Source organism: Leucopleurus acutus (assembly GCF_964270905.1).
Source record: "Leucopleurus acutus genome assembly, chromosome: 18".
In the NCBI taxonomy this organism is placed as follows: Eukaryota; Metazoa; Chordata; class Mammalia; order Artiodactyla; family Delphinidae; genus Leucopleurus; species Leucopleurus acutus.
The window spans coordinates 13,186,029-13,212,094 of record NC_139160.1 but is presented as its reverse complement, the minus strand read 5'-3'; the positions used below and the strand labels follow the sequence as shown (position 1 = coordinate 13,212,094).

At 37.8% G+C, this 26,066-nt stretch overlaps 1 protein-coding gene across 6 annotated transcripts in view; it reads left to right on the top strand.

Annotated features, from left to right (window-relative positions):
- The window catches only part of TRPC4 (transient receptor potential cation channel subfamily C member 4), a gene marked incomplete at both ends in the record, with an annotated part of 116,981 nt that overhangs the window by 51,037 nt on the left and 39,878 nt on the right, over positions 1-26,066 (top strand). For all 6 annotated transcript variants that reach the window (XM_082859259.1, XM_082859258.1, XM_082859257.1 and 3 more), the window contains one exon: positions 14,081-14,417. In XM_082859259.1, the coding sequence (XP_082715385.1) occupies positions 14,081-14,417 (337 nt within the window). The remainder of the gene's footprint in view (positions 1-14,080; positions 14,418-26,066) is intronic.

The following is a 26,066-nucleotide window of genomic DNA, read 5'->3' as shown; positions in this document are numbered from 1 at the left end:
CCATGCTCGTAAAGATAATCTCAGCAAGGAGGAAAGTAATCTGATTTCCTGATAAAAACTGTGACATTTCAAAGACGGCACTGACTGATAGGCTGGACTACCCCAGTGTTATTTACGTGTTCAAATAGGAACAACGAACACCAGTGGATTGCTTATTGATCGGGTGCCCATGAGAAATGAGTGGGAGCCGTCAGGCCATCTCGTTGCCTAGGCGGGGTTGTCTGCCTCCAAAGTATATCCTCAGAACAGAGGTCTGTGACTGGGTGCTCCACTCTGAAATCTTACTGAGCCGCATCATTCAATTCCTTTTTAGCACTGCAAGGAACAGACACTATACAGAGGAGAGATGAGTGCACATCCTCTGCACCACATAGCACTGGGGGATGGGGGAGAAGATGTGCAGAAATCATTAAATACAGTTGACTACCTGCTTGTCGCCCTTTGGAGAGAAGGTCTGTCAGGGAAATAGGTACAGTCACTCTCTTCTAGAATAGACTTTTTATTAAGAGCTGCTGAAACAACAAAATTACTGCTCTCTGCATTCAGTATTCAGTGATTCTCTTAGAGTTTTTTTTTTTTTAATTTCAAAAGCTATCTGTTAGTCTATAATTTGAAAAAACTAGACCTCTGTTGTCAGTACGTAGCCACTAGCTACATGAGGCAGTTAAGCACCTGAAATGTAGTTTGTCCAAACTGAAGTAGGATCCAAGTGTCAAATGCATCCTAGATTTCAAGCCCTATAAAGAAGGCTACTCATCAGCTGAAGATTTTTCTAACAGGAGATGGGACAAATAACATGACTGATAAGCAGAATGTATACATCGAATAGTATATTTTGCTAGGAAATAATCATCTGGTATTTATATTTCTAAGCGTATCCTTCTCTTTGATGCAAAAACAAATAATTTTCACACCAAAGCTATCAAATTAATTCTACTATAGTTGAAAGTTAAGGAGAATTTTTTTTTTTTTTTTTTTTTTTTTTTTGCGGTATGTGGGCCTCTCACTGCTGCGGCCTCTCCCGTTGCGGAGCACAGGCTCCGGACAAGCAGGCTCAGAGGCCATGGCTCACGGGCCCAGTCACTCCGTGGCATGTGGGATCCTCCCAGATCGGGGCACGAACCCATGTCCCCTGCATCGGCAGGCAGACTCTCAACCACTGCACCACCAGGGAAGCCCAGAAGGAGAAAATTTTATAAACTACTTTTTTCTTGGTGGTAGGGGTAGTACTTATCTTCTCAAAATCTGAAAAACATAAATAAGAAGCTCCTTCTAAAACTCAAACCAGTAGCCAAAAAAGAAAAGTTTTGTGCATTTTTTGATTAACTTTATTCTTCAAGCACTGCCTATTAAAATACAGTCACAATCAACACTTAGGCACAAGTCTTATGCATGAGCCGGGGATCAGTGTCTTATCTCAATGTTTACATAAACCAGGAGAGTAGAAATCTCATAATCCAGCAAGTTAGAAATCGGTAATTAGTTTGTAACAGAATTAAAGTAAGTAGTTCCTTTTCCATATATCATGATCATTTTTATTTACTGAGAAAATAATTTTCTTCCTAATTCTTAGGATAGAGTAGAAAAGCCAGTTACATACTGTGCTATAGACCTTTGACTTCCTTTAGAAGGAAGGTTGTATTGTTTGCTCTTTTTTCTTTAGCCTTCAGCCATATGTTTAGACTCAGCCTCTCCTTCCATGCTACATAGTGGCATGAAAGCCATAAAATAACCTAGACACAATTTTGAAAGCAGTGGATAAAGTCAATCTTTCTACTGTTGCCATTCATATATTTACTCATTCATTCTAAAACTATGTCTCAAGAATCATCTTGGTACCAGAAAGTCTGCAAAGCATTATAGATACAGAAATAAATAGTATCAAGTTGGTATGGAGGTATACAGAGATAAATATACCAATTTCTATTGGATGTAAGGAGTTAACTATAATATTATGTATTATAGTTGACACTGATATAAAAATATATATAGAAAGCCCACCACTATGAAGGGTGATCCTGGACCGCTTTCTCAGAATGAATCCTGGCCAGAGAAGAAGACGACAGGGTGGTGATTGCAGTGGTTGAAGGAGGATGTTGCGTTTGGGACAGAGGATTTCCGGAGCTTGAGTATCTATGTGAAAGGAGGAAAAGTGAATGATGAAAGAGGATGTAATTTTTCACTCTTCAGTTGCTTCACGTATACAGTTTTGCCTTTGTCACTTATATAGTAATTCTACAGTGATTATTATCAATAATATTATTGTTAAATATTAATTCCATACTCTTCACAAGGATAAGCCTATCTGTTTTTTTGGGGGGGTTTATTTCTTTATTTACTTTTTGTATTTGACATCTCTCTAATATAATTGGCAGATCCTTGTGATGTTCTGAATTCCTTTCAAATCTGGGTATTGGGCAGTGTCTGGACACTGACATTTAGTACCAGAAGATGTTATCACCTCTTAGATAATGAGTGAATGTTCCAGATCTCCAACTCAAAAATATTCTCGATCTTTAAACATCTAGCCACCTTTTGAGGCCAAGACTGCAGTGACACTGGAAAACGGTCTCAAAAGAGACTCCCCATGATTCCCTGCCCGGTGTTTTCTGCCTCCACAGTGTCCTGGGGTGGAAAATTTTGCCTTGGACTTCGCTCCAGTTGGAGGAGGACATTTCCTTCTCTGGGCAGACTCGTAAATTGTACAGACACAACAGAAGATTATCATGCTGAAGATGAAAGAGTGAGACTATGTCGATCCCAAGAAATTAGGTCATAAAAGTTTTTCTAGCGCTTTGCTAAATAAGAAACCTATCTTCAGTGTACTGAGAAGGCCGAGATTACTTGGATGCCATTTATTTATATGGAGAGAGAAAAATGAAGTTTCTTTGTCACTTTTGGGGACTTTAACTTTCAACTAACTAAATAAATGATATACTGAAAATTAGGTCTTCTTATTTAAATATTATGTTTTGTAGACCCTTACTCACTGTTCTTAAATTCTGGGAATAGGTATGAAAATATTCCCTTCTTGAATTCCTATTGTGATTTTGAATTCTTTTGGGATTAGGGAATGAGATGCCTACAGAAATGTCCAGAATATGTATCGTGGTCTTACTGAATTTAGTAAAAGGAAAAAGAATTCAAACCGTCTTCAGCTTTTAACAATGTTTTAGGTAAAGTAAAATTATCCTGACAGAAATGTAAGTAAACATTTTGACTACCTTCCTCATATGCATGGTGCACCAGAAATTGCGTTATAAATGTTTGGAGGTGGTTAAATAGTTACTCAGAGTTGGCAATAATATGTCTAGATGACATGAAGCAGATAGGTTCTGCTTGCCATCAAATGGACTTTCCACCTCTAGGGAAGAATTTAGCAAGAAATTCTTGAGCATTTGTAAACCTCCTCATAGCTTTCATTTCTTTTGACTGAAAGTCTAGGTACCAAAAAAACCCCAAAAAAACAAGAGGCATTCTGTGTAATCATCATTATCTTTATTTTTGCTGAGATTGTAACTCTATTTACTAACAAGTTTGGAAGCTTCTCCTTTGTTTGAACCAAGAAATCTAATCCCTACTGTAGGATAGAGAGGGCGCCAGCATTGAAGGTTGAAGACATGCTGACTGCTTGCCCTTCCTCTCCAGGGTCAGTTAGATCAGAAGACTCAGACCAAAGACACGTGGTGGGAAGAACCCAGGCCAGAAAGGCAAGGTTCCTTCAGTTCTGGGACCTAAATTTCTGTCATTCACTATCTTTTATTATTTCTTAAATGCAAATGAAAGATTAAGGTGAATGCAATTCGCTGTCAATTTGTATGAATTCTTTTCATCTCATAATCAGGCCCTTTCTAGTTAAGTATAGCTATGAATATATAAATAAAAATAGAACTAGAGGGACAGTCTTGGTTCTGCTGCTAGGAAAGGAGGTATGCAATTTTGGGCATCCCAGGTTAGCAGGAGGACAAGAGTTATTGGATGACCATCGTAGGCCCACTTGAATCGCATTGTGGTAGTATGGGTGGTGGGATGGGGCAGTGGGGGAAGGTTGGAATGGATACTGGTGCAGGCGTAGGAAATGTTCACATCTTGTCATATTTAAAGATAACTACTGAAAATCTTTTAGAGGCAATCCCTAATTTACAAACAGATTGTATTACAGAAGCTTAACAACTTGATGAAACGAAGTTTGGGGATATAATTACCTTGTGGAACAGAATGATAGTGGGTATGGAGAATTCCAAGTCAAAATACACAATTTGCTTTAACCTATCCATAGATGTTGTCTGATATATGTTCAGGACATAGGAGAATAAAACTTTAAATCTACTTTTAAAGTGTTTCAATTCTCTGTGAGTAGTGAACAGTAAATATCCTCCATATAGAGACTAAAAATGATTTTTAAAAATTTGTAGTTTGTACGTATGCATCTTTTTTTTTTTTGCGGTACGCGGGCCTCTCACTGTTGTGGCCTCTCCCGTCGCGGAGCACAGGCTGCGGACGCGCAGGCTCAGCGGCCATGGCTCACGGGCCCAGCCGCTCCGCGGCATGTGGGATCTTCCCGGACCGGGGCACGAACCCGTGTCCCGTGTATCGGCAGGCGGACTCTCAACCACTGCGCCACCAGGGAAGCCCCCGTATGCATTTTTAACATCAGTGTTTTTTTTGCATAGAAGTCCAGCATTGCTACTTCTTCCCAATGTTTGGACATCACCAATGGTTTTGTAGTCAAGGAAATGAGTTCCTTGAGGTTGGCTTATCTTTTTTTTTCTTACATTTTTCATCAGACACATCAGACGTGCATGCCTCTGATTGCACAAAAGAGCAGGGTAGAGAAAAGAATCCCATTATTATCTTTTTTAAAACACTGTTAAGAGGATCAGAGTCCTGAAGACCATGTTCGCCACTTCAAGTTCTCGTCCCTCTTTCACTGATTCTCATGGAATTGAACTACATTTCTCTGAAATATATTTCCTTGGAAACTTCTTGAAATACTCTGCCTCTGGACTCCTTGTAAAGATGTACTTTCAGAACAACTTGATTTTCAATAGATTTTCTAAGAACTGACCTCTAACCTAGACTGAGGCAGCCTTCTCATCCTATACTCAAGCAACACCATGGATTTCCTAGGAAGCTGCCTGGACTAATTAACATTATATTCAGAAGAAAGAGAGGCAGCTAATGTATTTTCTGGAAATAAGCACAAGAATATAAAGTGCCCTTCTTATTGTTGAGGGTAATAATGTCAACCAGACTTTTCCGTGGAACTTACAGGAGTGGTTAGTGCCTAATTAAATGGATTCATCAGCCCTGAGCTATGTTCAGCAATTAATTCAATTGAGTAAACATCCATTGACATCTCAGGGCCAGGCACTGGTGCGAAGGATCAAGTGATGAAAAATGGCAGACCCTTCAAATAGCTCACTCCAACCCATGATTAAAATGCAGGAGATAAGAGGAAGAAGTGCAACTGTAGGTGTATGTTCAAGGGACAATGTCAGTACCGAGAAAAAGAACAGTTGACTGTAAGAGTGATCAGATGAATAGAAGCCGAGTTGGAAGACTCAGGAATTTACTCTGAGAAAATAGGAGATGGATGATTCCAGGCAAAAGTATCTGCACATGCAGCCCTACAACAGTAAGAAAGGTCCAGACATGGTCAGAGCACTCTGAAGGGTTTGTGTGTCTGTAGTATAAATATGCAAGGGTGGAGGAAAGGAGTCTTATGGTAAAGGAGCTCAGGGCCTGGTATGCCTTACATAAACTGGGGACTTTTTCCTGGAGACTCTGAGATGACAGTATAGACTTTTAGTTGAGAAAGAGACACAGTTAAATTTGCATTTTGCAAGGCCCTTCATCTCAGCGGTATGGTACATAGGTTAGTTAGAGAAAGAACTCAGAGGCTAATAGGCTATGGCAGAAAGTAGACCTTTTTTTTCCTCCTAGTTTAAGCCTGAAATAATGATATCTGATGTTATGATAATATCTCATGGTAGTGGAATTGAAATTAAAATGAGACGAATCCAAGAGAAAGAAGCCGACTTGGTAAGATTGGTAACAGATTGGAGGTAGATCATTCTGAATGTGCTTTCTGGCACCAGCAAAATAGGGGCAGCCATTTTTGAACCACTTTATTGAGGTAACATTGACACACAATAAATTGCACGTATTTAAAGTGAATACTGTGTCAAGTTTTTTATAATATGTGTACAGCTGTGAAAACACCACAATTAGAATAGTAAACATGTCTGTCAGCCCCGTAAGTTTCCTTTTGCCCTCTGTGATCTTTCTCTGCACACCCCCTCACCCCTTCTCAGGCAATTGCTGATCTGCCTTCTGTCACTGGAATCATACAGCATATTCTCTTTTGGCCTCCAGCTTCTTTCATTCAGCATAATTCTTTTGAGATTCAACCATGTGTGAACATCAATAGTTCCTTCCTTCTCATTGCTGAATAATCCTCCATCGCATGGATATACCATGTTTGTATCTTCCAGTTTTGAGATATAATTGGCATACAGCACTGTATACATTTAAGGTGCATAGCATAATAATTTGACTTACGTACATCATGAAATGATGATCACAATACGTTTAGCAAGCTTCCATCATCTCCTATTAATACCTAATTAGAGAGATAGAAAAAAGATTTTTGTGATGAGAACTCTTAGGATTTACTCTCTTAACAATGTTCATATATAACGTGCAGCCATGTGAATTATATTTATCATGTTGTACGTTACATCCTGGATATACCACATTTTGTTTATCCATTCACTGGTGGATGGAAATTTGAATTATTCTTGTTTTTAGCTATTAAAAACAAAGCTACTATGACACTTGTATGCGACTATTTGTATGGCAATATGCCTTCTTTTCTTTTGGAGAAATGCCTGGAATTGGAATAAGCCCATCATATGGTAAGTGTAAGTTTTTTTTTTAAATCCTGCAAACTGTTTTCCAAAGTTGTTGACCATTTACATTTTTTAAATTATTTATTTATTTGCTTGTTTGTTTATTTATTTTTGGCTGCGTTGGGTCTTCGTTGCTGCGCGCAGGCTTTCCTCTAGTTGTGGTGAGCGGGGGCTACTCTTCTTTGCAGTGCGTGGGCTTCTCATTGCGGTGGCTTCTCTTGTTGCAGAGCACAGGCTCTAGGCTCGTGGGCTTCAGGAGTTGTGGCACGCCAGCTCAGTAGTTGTGGCTCACGGGCTTCGTGGCTCCACAGCAGGTGGGATCTTCCCCGACCAGGGCTCGAACCCATGTCCCCTGCATTGGCAGGCGGATTCTTAACCACTGCGCCACCAGGGAAGTCCAACCATTTACATTTTGATGGCTGATGTATGAAAGTTCCATTTTCTCCAAATTCTTATCCACACATATCATGGTTAGTCTATTTTTAAAATTTTCTCAGAAATAGTTGGTCTTGAAATTATGTGAAAAGGGATAGAAAAGGGGAAAGAAGAGTGACTGTATCCTTTCATCTCAAAAGAGCAGCTGGTATTCATTCCTGTAGTGCCTTTTGTTTCTCTTGGGTGCTTGTCCTAATGGCAGATAACAGAGCAGAGTTTGGTCCTCAGTAGGCTTCCCTCCAGGAGACTGAGAGGGGACCACGCTTTCTGAACTGCCACTCTTCTTGCAGTAACTGTCGTCAGAGACTGGAAAACCAGCCCATTGAGGGCTGGCCAGGACCAGGAACAGGCTCTCCTCTGTTTTCCATCTACCATTCTCACCTACATAATTCCACAGTCAAATGGTGGTTCCTTCAAAAGAGAATGGACTTGAGGACACAGGGAGGGGAAGGGTAAGCAGGGACAAAGTGAGAGAGTAGCACTGGCATATATACACTACCAAATGTAAAATAGATAGCTAGTGGGAAGCAGCTGCATAGCACAGGGAGATCAGCTCAGTGCTTTGTGACCACCTAGAGGGCTGGGATAGGGAGGGTGGATGCAAGAGGGAGGTGATATGGGGATGTATGTATATGTATGGCTGATTCACTTTGTTATAAAGCAGAAACTAACACAACAATGTAAAGCAATTATACTCCAATAAAGATGTTAAAAAAAACCACTGTATAATTGTCTGCCTCCACATCTCTCTTCATTTTTAAGAAAGCATCTAGGTAGCCACTTAGAAATGACTGGCAGTTTTTCATCTCTTTTCCATGATAGTTTAAAACAATTCTTCATGCGCACCCTGAAGAGGGTTATTGGTGAAGAGACGTGGAATTTCTACCAACTGCTGCCCTTTGTGATTTTCAAGGAACTAACAGTATCTATTGACTCTGCCTTCCCACTACCAAAATCTCATTTTGTTTGTTTGCCAAGTTCAATAGTTTAATGTATTCAATGTTGGGTTTTTCACCTCCCACCATATTTCCTTTGTCTCTGCATTTTCTGCTTCCCGTTATTGCCCACTCATCATCCCAGCTCAGTTGCCAAACCAATTTTGAATTTAGGCCCAGAAATGATTTAAGAAGTTTAATCCTGCCCCCGCCTCACCAGCACTGTCAAATGGAGTTTAGTTGTCATCTTCCCTTCTGGATATGTAGACATCAGAAGTGGTGCCCTAGTAATGTGCTTTGAGTGATTCCTTGAATTCCAATCTGCAGATCTGAACTTCACATGCCTGTCCAAGGAAAATAATCATGTGATTTGATGACTGGATGGGAGATTCTTTGACTTGACAGAGCCAGGGGAATTGTAGGCCAATATCCTGTGGAGGAAAGAACCTAAAGTTTATCAAGCAGTCTTCTTGACTGATCTCAGGCTTCTTAGCCAATGTCATCTCAGATATGATTAAATCTTCATTAACTTTTTAATGACACTGATAAAAACTCAATTAGTCAACTAGCTATTTTATTGGATTCCCTATGCCTAAATTATTATTATCTTCTCAGTGTAAGTTTCTTATAGAAATCTTTTTAAACTAATCTCCCATCTGTGACATTATATTCATTAAAATTAGGTTATAAAATATGTAAATATATTAAAGTTGGCATAAGTGCAATACTCTGTAATTCAATGAAAGTGAATAAATATTATATATTTGTGTATAAGACTATAAGTGATTGTACAGTTGTCTCTCGGTATTGCCAGCCTCGGCCTCCACTGAGCAGCAAGGACTTAGACTTGAGAAATTGCCTCAGTAAACATTTTTATCTGTATCCCGATATATGGCCGCAGTATCCCTTTATACTGCATCTCTAGCATATTCACCATTGAATGTAACATTCTAGAACAAGGGATTGCTCATCTGAACTTGCTTATCTCCATCCTCAAGTTTTTAACATGATATTCTCTAAATCTGAATTAAAACACATCCACCTACCAAGCTGTGCCTGTCAAAATTCTACTTGTTATCTCAGGCTTAACTAGAAAATTCTGCTTCCTTTCTTCAATCTTCCCTAATTATTTCATATTGGGCATAATTTCTCCTACACATTCTACCTCTTTTCTAACAAGTCACGTAATGCTCTGTATTTAATTTACCCAGTCACATTATCAGTCTGCCACAGATTTTGAGATCCTAGAAGACAGATATATCTGGTTCTTACAGATCTCGGTCCTCTCCCCGCTTATCTAGCCACTGCCCCACTCACAGATGATGCACAATACTATTGTCTTAATCAAACTAAGGAGCACCAGATGAAAATGATGCTTTGAATAATGAAGTAGGTGAGTGATTAGTTATGCAGTATGACCATGCTCAAGGAGACTGGAGAACTGTTTTAATTAGGAACACAACTAGAGCTATCTCTAGGAAACAGAGAAAGGCCCAGACAGTTAAAGGCCATTGGCAGCTATGAAGGGATTTAAGGGTAGAAGTAGAAGAAAAAAGGGTTTTCAGTTATGGACAAAGTAATTCCCTGAAGCTCTTCTGCCTACAAATCATTCTTAAGCCTTGTTATCCACATTACAAAATGAGTTGTCAAAAAACATTCTTGGGCAGAGGAAATAAAACCCCAAAGGAAATAGATTATTTTTGAAATTCTAAGGAGTAAATAGTAAGGCCCAGGGGAAACTGGCATGTATATGAATCTGCAGTCCTTTTTAAGCCCTTACCTAGATCACTTTAATTCATTCAACCCAAAAGTTTCAACTCTCTTTATAATCGTGCAACAGCCAATAGAAACTCCCATGTAACTATCTGACTTAGTCAAGATGCACTAAGGTGCCAGGTTGGTTGTTTCCAGAATCTAGATTCTGCTCGTTTAGAGAATATGGCCACAGTCTGAACCTTGGATACAAAATTTTAAGCTAGAAAAATATATTGAAAAACTAAAAAGATGAAGAAAAATCAAATAGGAAATCTAATCCATAGTTATTTTAATTATCAGAGCTCCATTAATTTTTGAATTCTCTTCATCTTATTTTGTCCATATCCAATTAATATTTCAATTCCTCACCACGTAGCAGTGAGGTTTCTTGGTTGTTTGGGTTTGTTTTTTGTTTGTTTGTTTTCACTTTTCAGCTTTATCTCCTTTCTCTTCATCATTTTTTGTTTTCTTTAGGTTTGGGGTGTTTTAGTACTTTGAGTAGTTGTTTTTAAATCATTGGTACTGGAATTCACTTTATTTGTAAAAATGAGATTAGATTCAGTAATCTTCACAGTTTCTTCAGTATTTAAAATTCCATGACTAACAGTTTCATAAATAATCATGAGATTAGGTTTTTAAAAATGTTTTAAAGGTTATTGAAAGAGAGGAAATCTTTCTTTTTTTAGAGTGTCCTTTCTAGTTTCATGGCACAAATGTGAATTTGAATGTTTATAATGTTTTAATATGAATTTTAATGTGATGTCAGGAATTGTTTAGGAATCGGCCAACAACCGCAGAGAGAGAAGGGGCTGTAACACAGTGTGTTTCAAAGAAACCCCACCTCCCGCAGTCCTGGGATGGTATAGAAGATGGTGGGTCCCGTGACTCCCTGTGCAGTAGAAAGATGGGTCAGAGGAGGCGCGACCTCTAGGCTCCCAGCAGGCAATGTGAGAGCCCACCTGAAGAGGGCTTTGCTGGAATGGACCAGTGGCAAGTGTCACAGAGATAGGGTGGCCCCCTCTGAGGGGGTCCTTCAAAGGAGGTTGGCGTACAGCTGAGTAGTCTCTATAAATAATCCAAGGAAACCAAGAGACGAGGAGGCAGGGAGAAGGAAAGAAAGACAGGAAGAGGAGGGACAAAGAAAAAACAAAGTACAAAGAAGGAAGCATCTAGGAAGGAAGCAAAGAACAGGAGGAAAGAAGGAAGGAAGGGACACATGAGAGAAATGAAGTGTTTTAATCTACTTTAACAGTTAAACACCGTGAAAATTTTTGTAATATAAAAGTTTAATTTTTTTAATCTTTAACTTGGTAACTGTTTTTTTCATGGAAATATTTATTAATGAATGGGCTACAATTTGGAGAATGCTGGTGCAGACATGCAGCAAACAGGTGTAGAAGAAGAAGGATGTAAAACCATTGTGAGAATATTTAGATCTATAGTGATTCTTAGGAATACATTTGCAGTTGTTTCAATTCTAAGATTAGAACAAATTTGTAGCCAAATAATATCTACATTTGGGGAAACTTGTGTATTAAACACACCCATTCCCCCACTCCTGCTCTTATAGTATCCTGCCTCTATTCTTTACCTCTACGTAAACCTCACTGTGTCTGTGTTTGGTAAAAAATTGTGCACACTGTTCGTTTACTAAGCACAGATATATACTTTCCAATAATTAAAGAAAAAGATCTTTTAAGAAAAAGTGTTAGAAAAAATTAAGGCTAACCGAGTGCTTGGCATGGCAGGTGTTCTATGAGGATTAAATGATTTGCTTCTTCTAGGTAATTTAACACGGTCTATATTTGTGTATTAGGCAACGGAAATATTTTTCCAAGCAAACCTTAGTGCTCCCAATAAAGTTATTTGCTCAATTGCCCTGGGGTGTCTCATGCTCTAATGAGATTTGGGCTAAGAAGGGCAGAGTATGTTAGTCCTAGAATTCACCCAGACCGTGCTGAACAAAGTACATACCTTTCTTTTACTTTTTTCTGCATGTGTCAGATGTGTTGTTCACGCTTAGTCCCTTATAGTGTTTCTTCAATCTGTGAGAATTACTGAGATTATAGTAACTGTTCATTATATCTTGCATTTTTCATAGGTTTCATTAATTCCCTTCTATTATGGTCTTTGTGCTAAATTCTAATGAAGAAAACTGTAGAACATATTTTATGTGAGAAAATAGCAAAAAGATGGTAGACTATGCTTTGTGTATAAAATGCTGACGTGAAGGATTATGTGTGTGTGTTGGGTGGGCGTGAGGGAAACTAAGAGAACAGAACTTGTTAATGACCTGTATCACTCTTTCCCAGTACTCTACAGATATATCATCAAAAGCTCTATTGTGACTTTCAAACACTTGACTCTGACCAAAATAATAGGCAAGGAATGTGTCAAGAAAAGCTCTTTTTTGGATTATAAAATTTAACTTTACTAACTATGGAGCTTGAAGCTTACTTTCATAAATTACTTACAAAATAGGAGAGCCCCATCATCCCAGTCTTGAAGAAATGCAGTTTTATCTTGTTTTAGCTGTACTTGCTGAACCTATTATTATACATTTAATTCCATTTATACATGTGGCTTTGCCCACTATATCTTTTGATGAACACAATATCTAAGACAAAATGAAGAGAAACAGTTGCATGAGAACTCATTTGACATCCAGCCCATATGATTGCACACCTCAATGATTGAACTGCTCTTTTAATCAATCACCTGTCTCTCCTTTCACTTTCAAACAGCTTTTTGTTTATGATCATCAAGCCACTTTCTGTGTACCCATCAGAAAAGAGTAAGGGTCAAGTAAGGGTCTCCTAAAGGAGATCCATAAAGTCTAAGACTGAAGAAGAAAAATAGGAAATATTGGGGCAGGGAGAGTCCCATGAAAGGTCCAGGTGTTCAGTTTGCTTCTAGGGTGGGTCTATTTTTGATGCCAACAGAACTTTCTTGAGTCCCTTAACAAGGGACTAAAGCTTCTACTACAGTCCAAAGTGTCCATAGGGCATCCCTTAAACACACTCTACACTTTCTCACCTGCATGCCGTGCCTTCCCCTCTCTTCTCTGCTTATACAAATCTCCACTTTCAGAGTGCAGACCCACTGGGAAGCATTTTTGGACCATTCCATCTGGAAGAGAAAACTCCCTCTGAATTTATATAATGCTTAGCTGTCAGTGTCAATGAGAACGATCATGTACAGAAAAAAAAGAATCTTGGACCAGATAGCCATACATTTCATCATTTACTAGATATGTAATCTTCTTGAATAAATTTATAGCCCTCATATACGCCCCCCATCTTCGTCCTTAAAATAGAGTAAGATCTATGCTACATCTCAAACATGTTGGCAGGATAAAAATGTTGTCATGTTTGTGAAATGTTTTGTATGTGGTAATTGATTATACTTAGGTAAGGTATTTGCTTTATTTCCACCAAATTCAGCTATGATGATTTACATCCTGGTAATGTAATATGCTTTCAATTATGACTTTCTTATTGCCTCAACCCTATTAAAAATATATTAACTTTTTCTGATGTGATTATTATAGAAAATATTAAAAATACATCAAGTATAAAAATGGGAAAAAAGTATAATGTCCTAACCAGAAAATAACCACTAAACCAAGAAATAACCACTAGTACCATTTTTTACTTCATGTCATATACCTATATATATATCACAATTCTTATATATGCACATATATGTGTATATCTTTGTACACAGCTCTGTTCAGTTATCAATACATCCTATGGATATTCTTAGTCCTCAGCTCCATCTTTGCTTCCTAAGGTACAGCCATAGTATTTTGACCCCTGTTGTGTCTGGCTAAGCACTCAGCACTTTGCTGTGGGTATAAAATGTTCAATAAATAAGCTTTGTTCACAGAATGGCTTAAAGCACTTTATGATGGTGTAAACATAAAATTATTTTATGTTTGAACAGAACTTGTGACTTGAACGATAACACTGTGTTCCTGTTGATGAGCTGGAGCCCCTGCGTGTAACCCTGACTCTCACTTTTCCTTTCCTTTCCCTGTAGTTTGTTGCTCAGCCCAACTGTCAACAGCTGCTGGCATCTCGCTGGTACGATGAGTTTCCCGGCTGGAGGAGAAGACACTGGGCCGTGAAGATGGTGACGTGTTTCATAATAGGACTTCTTTTTCCTGTCTTCTCTGTGTGCTACCTTATAGCTCCCAAAAGCCCCCTTGGACTGTTCATCCGAAAGCCATTTATCAAGTTCATCTGCCACACAGCATCCTATTTGACTTTTTTGTTCCTGCTGCTGCTTGCCTCTCAGCACATCGACAGGTCAGACTTGAACAGGCAAGGTCCACCACCAACCATCGTCGAGTGGATGATATTACCATGGGTCCTGGGTAAATGTGATACTATAGAAAATATAATCCAAACGTGTTGCTGCCATGGAATTTTGTTGCTCAGAAAAGAATATTCATTAAAGTTGGGGACATAGGAATGTTTAAAACAGGTTCTGACCATTGTAGCTCCAAGTCTTAATCCTCAAAGCTAAATAAATACTTCACAGACTGCGGTGGACCTGCCCCCAAATGCAGCCTACAAAACGTTAACTTTAGGTTTTAGAATTCCAGACTTTCATGACTTCAGGTCCCGTGAATGATTTTCTGGGTTTTGGTTTTTTTTTTTTTTAGTATGTTTGTCTTCTGAAGCCTTTCAACATGTCTCATTAGCCATATGTAAATAATCTTTTTAATTTTCTTAACAGATACACCTTCTAAAAGTACAAATTACTCTGCAGGATTAGTGATTCTGTACATAAAATAACTAACCATTTTTTTAAAATCAATTCAAGTTTATCTTTGAAACTATATAGTAAAGCAAAATAATAGGAAATTAAACAGTAGGACATCCTCCATCTCTCTCTGTTCTTTTAATAGAAAAAAATTTTGTTTTAGATCTTCAGCAAATCATGGTAAGGTAGAAAACCTCAGAGTAGCTGGTAAAAACCTTGTTTTCCTTTCCTCTTGTTATTGAAGTCATAGTTAAAATTTAAATTTTAAGTATTCTTCCTTCTATCCTACTGTGGTTTGCTGAGAAATCACATTTTCTCAATTTAGCTCATCATTTTAAACCTCTCTGATATTATATCCATCTCAGCACTTACTAATTAGAAAATATGTGACAAATTTAATGATTCATAATCTCAGAAGATCAGTTTGGATTAACTGTCAAAACGGCTGGAGAGACTGTAAAATGAGGAAAAGGCAGGAAAAAAAAAACGGTATCTGAATCTGAGATAGATACACTTTTTAAAGATTACAAATACTGTAAGTACTGACAGTAAGAAAAGTGCTTAGGAACAAGATTTGATGTCTTACAAATATTTCTATTAATTAAAAAAAACCCTTCTCAAGTGAATGTTAAAATAAGATACATTCTCAATCTGAAGTAAAGTGTGATCTTGGGATGGTTTATATAGTCTGTAAATGTCTTTTTGAATAAAACAATTACGACATAGCAATTGATATTAAATATAAAATTATCCTACCTGTATCCCTTTAAATTAAATATCTCCCCATAGGAACCTGTTCTTTATTGAGTTTTCTTCATAGAAAATTTCTTGGGAACAATTCATAAGGAAGCTTTTGGAAGTCAAATTTCCCATTGTGTGTAACTTATATTGAATGTCTAAAAATCCTGATGGCCCAAGTGAAACACAGAACATTTCACTTTGAAAAATGGTATAGATATAATGCAGCATAAGTAGATATAATACTTCTAGTCTTTTCTTTATACAGTCAATGAAAATATGTAGGGTACTTTCTATGGATTAAGGGCAGTACAGGGCAATAGTGAAACAAAAATTAAAAAAAGAAGAAAGAAAGAAAAAATGAAGAAAGAAAATGAAAGAAAAAGAAAGAAAAAGAAAGAAAGAGAAAGAAAGAAAGAAAGAAAGGAAAAGAAAGGAAGGAAGGAAGGAAGAAAGGAAGGAAAGAAAGAAAAAGAAAAGAAAAGATCTCCTCTCCTTATGAAGGTTAAATTTTACTGGAAGAAATGGATAATAAACAAACAATGAGATATGTGATATAATATCAGAAGTGGTATATAATATGAAAATTAGAAGCTCCAAACTTTGAATAATTCATAGAAGTAAAACAGTCATTGGCTGCCTCCTACATGCAAAACTTGTCACATAATTTTCCATGAAAATTGGCTAGAAGAAACCGTATCCAAATTTCAGCTGAATGGTTAAATAAGGTAGAAATTTAATTATGAGAACTATAGTTCCAGCCAAAAGAAGTAGCTGCTAAAGGCAACCTTTTCTGAAGATATCCTGCAGAGGGAGTTCATTTATATGGGAATTTTTAGGATGAAAAGAGATGTTCTAGAATTTAAAAAATACCCATGAATGATCATCTTGCTTAAATAACAGAGCATGAGAAAAAGAATGTTTCTATATCAAATAGATCTGTCAAAACAGATTATTCATCAAGGCTGGTGAGTTCTGAGTGCCTCGTATCTAAGACTGAGTTCTAAGTGCTTTGCTAGAGTCATGATTATAGCGGGTATTCTCCATGTTATTTGGCTGTAGAAGAAAAATGGATGTGAATACATGTCCAAGTTCTACCACTGAGAGACTATTAAATTATGGGTGGACACAATCTCTCAGGATTTTCTGTGTTTTCATCAATAAGATGAAAGATTCAGAGTGATAACTTCTTCAGTCCCACTGTGTCCTGTTATCCTGTCCTGGGGACCTATCATTATCGGCGCAGAGAAAATTGATCTTTTCGTTGGTGGGGAGAGGGAGTGGGTGGAGGGAAGAGGGCTAAAGACAACAGGGTAGGAATCCTTTAACCTTTTACCAGAAGTGTGATAGACGCAAAAAAAGCATGGTCTCATTTGCTGACTATATCAATGAACCTTCTATATTGCCTCACTCAGTCCTGCTGTTTGGTAAAGTGAGTGACTGTACATTTCATGGTCCCTGAATTGTAAGGCTCTAGGTTTATAATAACAAGACTTCACGACTTACGGAGAAGTGTGTGGCTTGTGTTTCCCTCATCATGTTAATGTTCCCAGTGACTGAATGAAGTTCTGCGCATGGGTTTTTCTCAAGTCTCCTTGAACCGACTTAGGTTTTCAACTCATGTCACCTCTGGGAGTTGCTTGTTCTGTAAAGAAATATTTTTTCATTTTACTAAACTTCCTTTCCTTCCATTTTCAGATTTTTCCCAGACCTATGATACTGTAGTTTAAGGGAAATGATTACTTTGATACCTCTCATTTTGTTTATCCTGGCAAAAAGACTTTTGCTTTACTTGTTTTATATATTTATATCATAAATTTCCAACCTTTTTGAATAGAAAATTTTTCTAACTTTAAAGCTTATCTTCTCAAATCAATCCCTTTATCTGAAGAAGTATGGTTTTTGCTTGGGAATTTCCATGTTATATACTTTGCTGTGTTTCAGCAATAAGATTATACAACATGACAGATCCAGATACCTTGTGATTTAGTACAGTGGAGAATAATGTTTCTGTGTTATTTTCACTGTCTTTCCTGTTGAAGTTCAACATCTTTTTGACTATATAAATTGAAGTCTATTGAGTTTGATATCTTTAGAAGAGAACCTACAGTGGTCCTTATATCCTTTCGCTGTGGTGTCATTGATAAATTGTAGCTCATCTCTTGCAAAGCTTTTCGAATTATTTTTCCTTCAGATTGAAGGTTATCAACCCTTCTTTTCTCCCATCAAATAACCTCTAGAGATCGTCTTACCTAAGTTTGCTGTCAGGATGAATTTAGCATATAAGCAAAGAAATTTAAAAGCCTGATAAAGGGATAAAAATTATGATTCTGGTCATCTTGAGAGATACAGTTTTAAGCAACAGAGAAAACTAATCACAGATAATTCCGTTAGAACTCTGTCAGTAGAAAGGTAGATTCTAGACAGATAGACACCAGTATATTTCTCAGATTGTCAAATTACTCATTTGAACTAGAGTAAAAAGTAAAACAACAGTTTCATCCTGCATGCATATGGCCTGATAACAGAGCTATGCTTTTCAATTGTTTAGAGAGAAAGTATCACCGGGAAGACTGTGATGGATTGAAAGAAGCCTGGGGTCAGATCAGAGACATGGCTACTTCTGTATTCTGTTGTGTCATGACCCCAAGGCTCTTAATTTATTAAAGGTTTGATTTTAACAATATAATACTAAGGATATGAAATGAATATAATATTCATATGAGAAACTCATTTTTATATAGAATTTAAATGCAGACTAAATATAGCATGTTATATGTAGAATGCGTATTATGAGAATTCATCTAAATTAAAGCAGAAGTTTTAACTCCAGTAGATGTCGTTTGTTTCTGGAGATAATGTGGAGTAAAATGTGAAAAAAAAAACTTTTTTGAATGCTAATTTTTAAAGCCTTCCCAAAACTAGATTGGATTTTCCCACAGAATCCATTATAACTCAACTGAAACAATTAAATTTGTGTCATAGCTTATTCTCCTGCAAAAAAAAAAAAAGTGTGCATATATATGAAACATCCAGATTAGACTTAAGTTATCACTTAGCAAAAAGAATATGAAATTGATAACATTTTCCACAAAAGAAGTAGAATGTTAATGAAAGCTATCATATTAATAAAGCAGGAAATACCTTGTTCCCAATGAAAATACTGCCGAATGGCTGCTGAAGTGACTTGATATTATGTGGTGCTTAAGAATATGCCATAATTATATAGCATATAAATCTGTGCATGCTGAGAATGGTGAACTGAGGAAAAGATATATCAGAGGAAGAGATATGAGATCTGTTAAAAATAGCTTCTAGGGCTTCCCTGGTGGCGCAGTGGTTGGGAATCCGCCTGCCAATGCAGGGGACGCGGGTTCGTGCCCCGGTCCGGGAAGATCCCACATGCCCCGGAGCGGCTAGGCCCGTGAGCCATGGCCGCTGAGCCTGCGCGTCCGGAGCCTGTGTTCCGCAATGGGAGAGGCCACAACAGTGAGAGGCCCGCGTACTGCAAAAAAAAAAAAAAAAAAAAAAAAAAAAAGCTTCTAGTGAATTTCTAGGCATAAATTAAGAATTGCTCATAAGATCCAGATTCTATGTCTTGCCTATAATACATATTTATTTAACAATTTTTCTGCAACAAAACTGGCCTCTCATTTTCATAATTTATTTTATATTTTTATCTTTTAAAGGGTTGATATTAGCAAATCTGAAAATTTCAACAAGGCCTGCCAAATGGAAAATGAAAAATGGTGATCACGTTCACATCTAGATAAAGACTCAGGGACAAACAATCCTGTATATATTCTTTCTTTCCTATTACCATTTCTTCATCTTTTGTCTAAAAGGCATTAAGATCACATGGCTTCAGGTACTCGTACTTTCAGCCTCACCCTTCAATTATCCGTCTTCCCCCAAATTAAGAATTATAAGAAACAAGTCTATAGATTTCCCCACTCTCTCCCTTGGCTAGGTATTCTAACCACCTCAGCAAACTAGCTGCAGACACATATAGACAACTCAAACACAGCTGCAGAACATCCGTTTATTAATTTAAAGGGATATTTCAATTTTCCAGAAAACCAAATAATCATTGCAGCATGACATAGAATTCTCATTTTCCTGTTTATTTGTGAGGAAGAAATTTTAAAGTCATCTTTACCAAGATTTATCAAGACTAACACAGTAAAATCTCAAACAACAAAGTATTCATATAGTTGTAAATTGTTCAGTGTGCACATACTATTGCTGACCAAATGACTTCCTGTTCTATTTTTTAATACTTTTTATTGGTGTACAGTTGATTTACAGTGTTGTGTTAGTTTCAGGTGTACAGAAAAGTGAATCAGTTATACGTATACATATACCCACTCTTTTTTAGATTATTTCCCCATATAAGCCATTACAGAGTATTGACTTCTTTAGTGGAGAGAAAATTAAGTCTTTTAGGTCATATATGCAATACAAATTTGGTGCACCAACAAGTGAAATCTACAGGCCTTGGGAGAATGTTTGACGACCGTGGTTCTGATGGTTCAAGGGAAGAGGAGAAAAGATAGGAAAAGAGGAGTACATAGGAAATGAGGGAGGGTCAGAGTAAAAGATTGGAGGTAAGCTGGAAGTGGTTTCTGTTAGTTCAGAATAACAATAATGGTAATAGTAGTGATGGTGGTAATAACAATAGAAACTAAGAAATTTGGCACTGTGCTAAGTGATTCAAATGTGTGTTTTTATTTGAACTTCATAGTCAACTCCACTTTACTTATAATAAATGATGTTAGTATCTCATTTAATAGAGAGGAAATAGGCTTAGAAAAGTGAGATCACTTTCCTAGGTTCAAGGAGCTAACAAATGGTAGATACTAGATTCAAACTCCAGTTAGTCTAACTCCAGAGCTAGAGCCTTTATCCTCCATAAATACTGCCCTTGGAGTGTGAGAAATGGAATTTAAAGGGGCAAAAACAGCCCACGAACTCAAGTTTCCATCCACAGACTTCTTTCCTGTTTTCTCTGCCTCTGTTTACCAACTTAAGTCTTTACAAAGGTCAAATTTGAGTGGACCACGTTTCTAATTTATTAAAGATGCAACGCTCTTTGAGATACACACTTGATATAATTTCCTATTGAAGGTGATGCTTGTTAATATAGCGAACTTACCGTTGCCATCAGCATCACATCAGCAGGACCCTCCATCGTCATCTCCACCACCGGTCTCTGTTGTAAAACACATGCATTATAAATGGTTCCCTAATACTGACAGAAGCAATTTCTATTCTAAGAAAGAAAGAATAAAGTCCTTTGCCATGACCTTGAGATGCTTCCCTTTTAGTTTCCATGTTCACTTGCTAAGACCTAAAGCTAAATTTCCTTGCTTCCAGGGATATCATTAATTTTTTAATCTTTCATTGGTGTGTATATGGATGTGTGCGTGTAGCGGGTCTTCAGGAAATGTAAAGAGATAATTATATTTCTTTTGCACATAATTGTTTCAAAAATAGAAGCTTATAGTAGGTGGAAAGTGGTAATCTTCATAGTGAAAAATTAATAATCACTCATTCAAAAATATTTATTAAGCAACTACTGCCACTCATTGAAAAGGTGACTTGAGAAAAGACCTGAGGAATATTTATTCATTGTTTTTCCACCTACATAAATATATAATGCCTTAGTTCTCATGGAAAATTTTAAATTAAACAGAAATCCTATAAAAAGTCTAATACTGCATTGACAGAAACATTTTACTTGATTTTTAAGTTACTACATTTATGTCGTAAGCAATCAGATGAGCTAGAATTCTAAAGTTCTACATTTTTTACATCTTAATCGAAAACTAGCATCGTATTGTTCCTTGGCACAGTTTCAAAACGTGTACTTCCTTAATTGTATATTCCTAATTTTTTTCCTCTAAATGTTAAATTGATGCTATCAAAACTGTAGTAATTTAAGGGTTTTTAGATGTCTTCAAACTAAGCATATTTGACTATTCACTGTCCCTTTAGGTCAGCGTTTCTTGAAACGTGGTGTGCTGACTATAGTCATAATCACTGTGAATTTTTTATGAAAAATTTAGATTTTGAATTCTCCCCTTGGTTGACTGATTCAGAAATTTCAGAGGTCTTTAAACACTAAAGATTAAGAAACAATTCTAGAAACCAAATTTTATGCAGGTTTCGTATTTAGTTCCGATTTCAGCTTTATTGAGGAATTGAGACTCATTAGAATCTAAACATGAAATGGTTTAACCTTTTCCAATCACTCTTCCCAACCACCCTGCACCAAATATCCTTTCCCTTCACTATCTGTCTAGTAGATATCATCAATTTCCTGAAATTTTGAGTTATTAAAAAATAGTCCCAGTTCAGTTTAAAACAGGAAGCTTACCATCAGTTGAAAGCTCTCCTCTTCCCCACAAAGGCCTGACACGTGTATCAAAGGACCCGGAAATATTCATTTTTTGCTCATCCTTCAACCCCAACACTGGAATAGAAGGAGGGACATAGACTTTTTCTGTTCTCCCCATTGCTTGGTTTCTGCAGGCAAGAAGGATGTCAGGAAAAGTTAGAAGTCTTCTTTACCTCCTTGGTACCCTGGTCACAGCTCTTCCCTTGTTGGTTGTCTGCATCTCTGGCTTATACTGAGTGGCCTATGTGACAGGTCTTGACCCTCTGACTCTCCTGATGGGTCCATGAGTGTTCTTTAGAGGGTCCTGTGTGCCTGCACACTACATAGGTCTCTGAATCCGAGTTTCAGCTCTGCCTGACGTCTTCCAGTCTGGGAACTCATAACCAGCGTTGGCCCCTTTATGGGTCCTGTGGCCCTAGCAAGGGCAGGAGAGCAAGATGGCTATAGCCCGGCTCCTTCCCGTGATAAGCACTAGCTCCCCCAAGAGACCACAAAACCTCACTTCCTCAGGCGGCAAGGGGCCAGGCTGCTGCCGGCTCCCCAGCTGCCTGGGGAAGACCCACTGTTGGTTTGTTTTCCCTGAAGTGCAAGCCAAGTGAGAGAGGAGCAGCCCAAGTGCTCGGGAAGATGCCCCAGCAGGCGTTAAGAGCCAGCTTCTCCTGGCAGAAACCCCCCATCTTTGTGAGGCATTTTCGTGGAGTCTCCTACACTTGACCTAGGGAGGTGGCGGTGCTGGTGAGGTCGCTAGCACCCGAACTGCAGTGCCCTGAGCTCACAGCTCTCTGGGCCCCTCTTCCCAGCGTTCTCTCTGTATAACCCATGGGTTAGAGTGTGGCAGGAGGCTGGTAGCAGATATGGTCCTCACCCCTCAGGAATCCCCAGCGGGAAGGGCTGCAGTTTTCTGGACGCTCTCTTCAGAAACTGGATACTCGAGGCTCTTTATCTTTGTTTGGGTTTTAAGAATAACGCTGAGACCGTAGCAGCCGCCCCTTAACTTAGTGCCTCTTATGGGTCTGGCATAATGTGAGTCTCTACTGAGTGAAATAACTGCATTTAGATTTCTTTTTGTACAAAAGCAGAATTTTGACAAGAAACTACCTTTTTGTTTCCTGACTTGGGGAGGGAATAAAACCCTCCAGCGAAGAAGAATTCTTTTTTGTTGCCTTTATCTTCATTGATTGGTGCCACAGCCTGGATTTCAGTGTTCTGTCAAGGGACTTCCAAGGCCAGATCCCTCGACCAGCTCTGGGCCTGCTGTAAAAAGCCCTCAGAGGTGTCGCAGGTGAAAAGCTGACTTGCTCTTTGCTTGGGGTTATTTACTCTTCGTGTAAATACTGACAGCAAGAAAGGAGAGGCAAGAGGTCTGTGTGCAGAACTACACATTTCTCACGTGAAATCGAGGCTGCTAAGTGCAGCATCGGAGGTCTGTCTGCTCCATCCGCCCCCCACAGCCAGCTTCACGTGCTGGGATATAAAAGAATACTCAGATAGCCCTGGTGAAAACTGTTATGGGAAAGGTAGAAAACAATAGCCCAGACTTCCAGGCATCCACAAATAGTTTTAAAGGAAGTTCTCTGACTCATTGGTACTGCGATCTTTCCGTGGTTGGTCCCTGCAGTCTTAGATCAATGCTTGTAATTAGACTTCCACCACCACGCTGAGAAATCATGTCACCTGTTTATAAACAGCAGAGAATAACTTTGAAATGTTCCCATTGTGGGACCAGCACAAACATTTTCTGACAGAAGCTCCCTCAAGCTTTGTTTGCTTTAGTCGTTTTTTGGTTACCATGAATAGTTTACTATCTGGATGCATTTTTCAGCCAGTTAATAGCACCTTCTAGTTTTTCTAAAGGCTTGTTTCTTCTAAAATTTCGGTGAATATTGCCAGAATAGAGGAAACTTGGTATTTCACTAACGTGCTCATAACAGATAGAAATCAATGTCATCAAACAAGGATGTGGTGATACAGGAAGTGATCCAAACAGCTGTAGGAAGTGATCTTACAGTCTGGTGCTTTGAAAACAAAAGATCCCAAACCCCATTAGCCAACCAGCACTGACTGACAGTCTCATTTACAGTTCAGGTTGAAAAAACAGTGGGCTAAGTCCTCAATTTCATCAGGATCTGTTTTTTCCATACAGTTGTGCCTTTCCAAAGTCAGGAGTAATATAATTTTTGTATAATTCAGAAGGTTAGATTTTATGTCTATTCTTTGAACTCCAAAGGAACTGTAATATATCCGAATTGTGAGTTTTTGTTTTGACTCTTCTTCAGAAACCTTAGAGGTCATCTATTGAAGTGTCATGTCCTTGAACCTGTCTAATAGGAACAGAGTCTGCTCAGATATTAAGGGGCTCCAGGTTAAAATGCTGCTTTCTACTGAGCTCCTAACTGCTTCTTCATACCTCCTTCCCCTCTAAAGCAGTTAGTTTTGGTGTCTTTACTCTTTTACATAATTACCCACAAAATATTTCAAGTTCCGTATTTTGGTGACTGTTAATAATCCCATTTGGCTTTCCAGTTGGGTAGAAGCAAAAAAAGAGATACAATTTATCTGTAAAGGGAAATAAAATATAAACCCTCTCATTGGTTAGTAGGTATTTTTAAATATATTTCATTTTAAAATACATACAAAATTTGAAAACACCAGAATCACAAATTCATAAAGTTGGAATGACCTTTAGAGGTCCAGTGGAACAAGTCTCCACTCATTGCTAGAATTTCTCTGGAGTATGACTGATCAAAGACATTCCAGGCTCTGCATTGGAATCATAACCTCAAACGGTGATCCATTCCAGTTTGGGGACAACTCTGCCAGAGAATCCCCCTTACATTGGGCAAGAAGGTTCCGTTCTATAACTTTCATATCATAGATCCAATTTCTGCTTTCTGGGGCAGACCAAAGCTGGTGTGTGCCCTCTGGTACAGAAAAGTTTTTAATCTCTCATGTCAGCTATTGTGATGACTGATTTTCATAGAATATTGATAATTCAAACAGGAAGAATCAGTGTCTGGCTTATTTATACCATTAAGGTAGAATTATACTTCTTGTATGATTCTATCTATAGAATTCTGTGATAATCCAAACCTTTCTTTTTTTGAAGTGAGATAACTGAAACCTAGAAGAACGAGACTACTGGCTAAGATTACAAAGCTGATTACTAGTTGAGCTGAGCCTGGCAATTCACTCACCTGACATTATCACTATGCCTTCTGATGAAAGTGAACTTGAATGCATTTGTTCAGTCAACGATTGCAATGCTCACATCGCCTTATCTCTGGGAATTGGCAAAGTTTCAAGCAAAACAAAACAAATAAGCTCCATTGTGAAATCTCAGGAGTAAGAAAATATTGTCTAAGAGCACTGCCTAAGGAGACTGGTATCCTGTTCTGGTCTCTCCACTAACTGGCTTTAGTCACACGGCCTTTTGGGGCCTTAGATTTCTTATGTAGGTTGTGGTTGCGTGCTGGATTCTGAGACTGTACCCAGGCTCAGTAGGAAAAAGCACCACGAATGTGTGAGAGGAGAGTATTTCCATGAGTACCGAACATTTTTCCTCATTGGATAATATAAATTGTAAGTTTCCCACAAGCTATAAAATCAGTGCGTGTATCACATCTTATTCAGATCTTATATATTCCTTTCTTCAATAAGGAGTCAGTGATCATTATCACCTCCCCAAATATGCCCAATTTTATCTGAGTTCTCAAGAGAGATTTATTTATGAAAGAAACTTCAAAGGGGAAGCTGGATATAACAACAAATCTAGAATAAAGCTGTGGTCTACAGCAGACTTTAAAATGCACTCTATATTTAATTCAACTGAAATCAGTCCTCATCTGGGTTCTTAATTTAAATGTGACAAAATTTTAAAATAAAACTTTATTAATAATATTAAATAACTATTGCTAGTTTTCACTACATAATTATGGACTAATATACTTTTATTTCTTCCAGAGTTCTATTGTGCAAATTTTCAAGCACATCTATCAGCAATATATCACAATTGATACTTTATTATATTTCTTTATTTTAAATCTAACCCTATTTCCATTGTCCAGCATAAATCTCTCATAATTTTTGCTGCCACTACTTTTAAATTTTTAAAATTTTTTA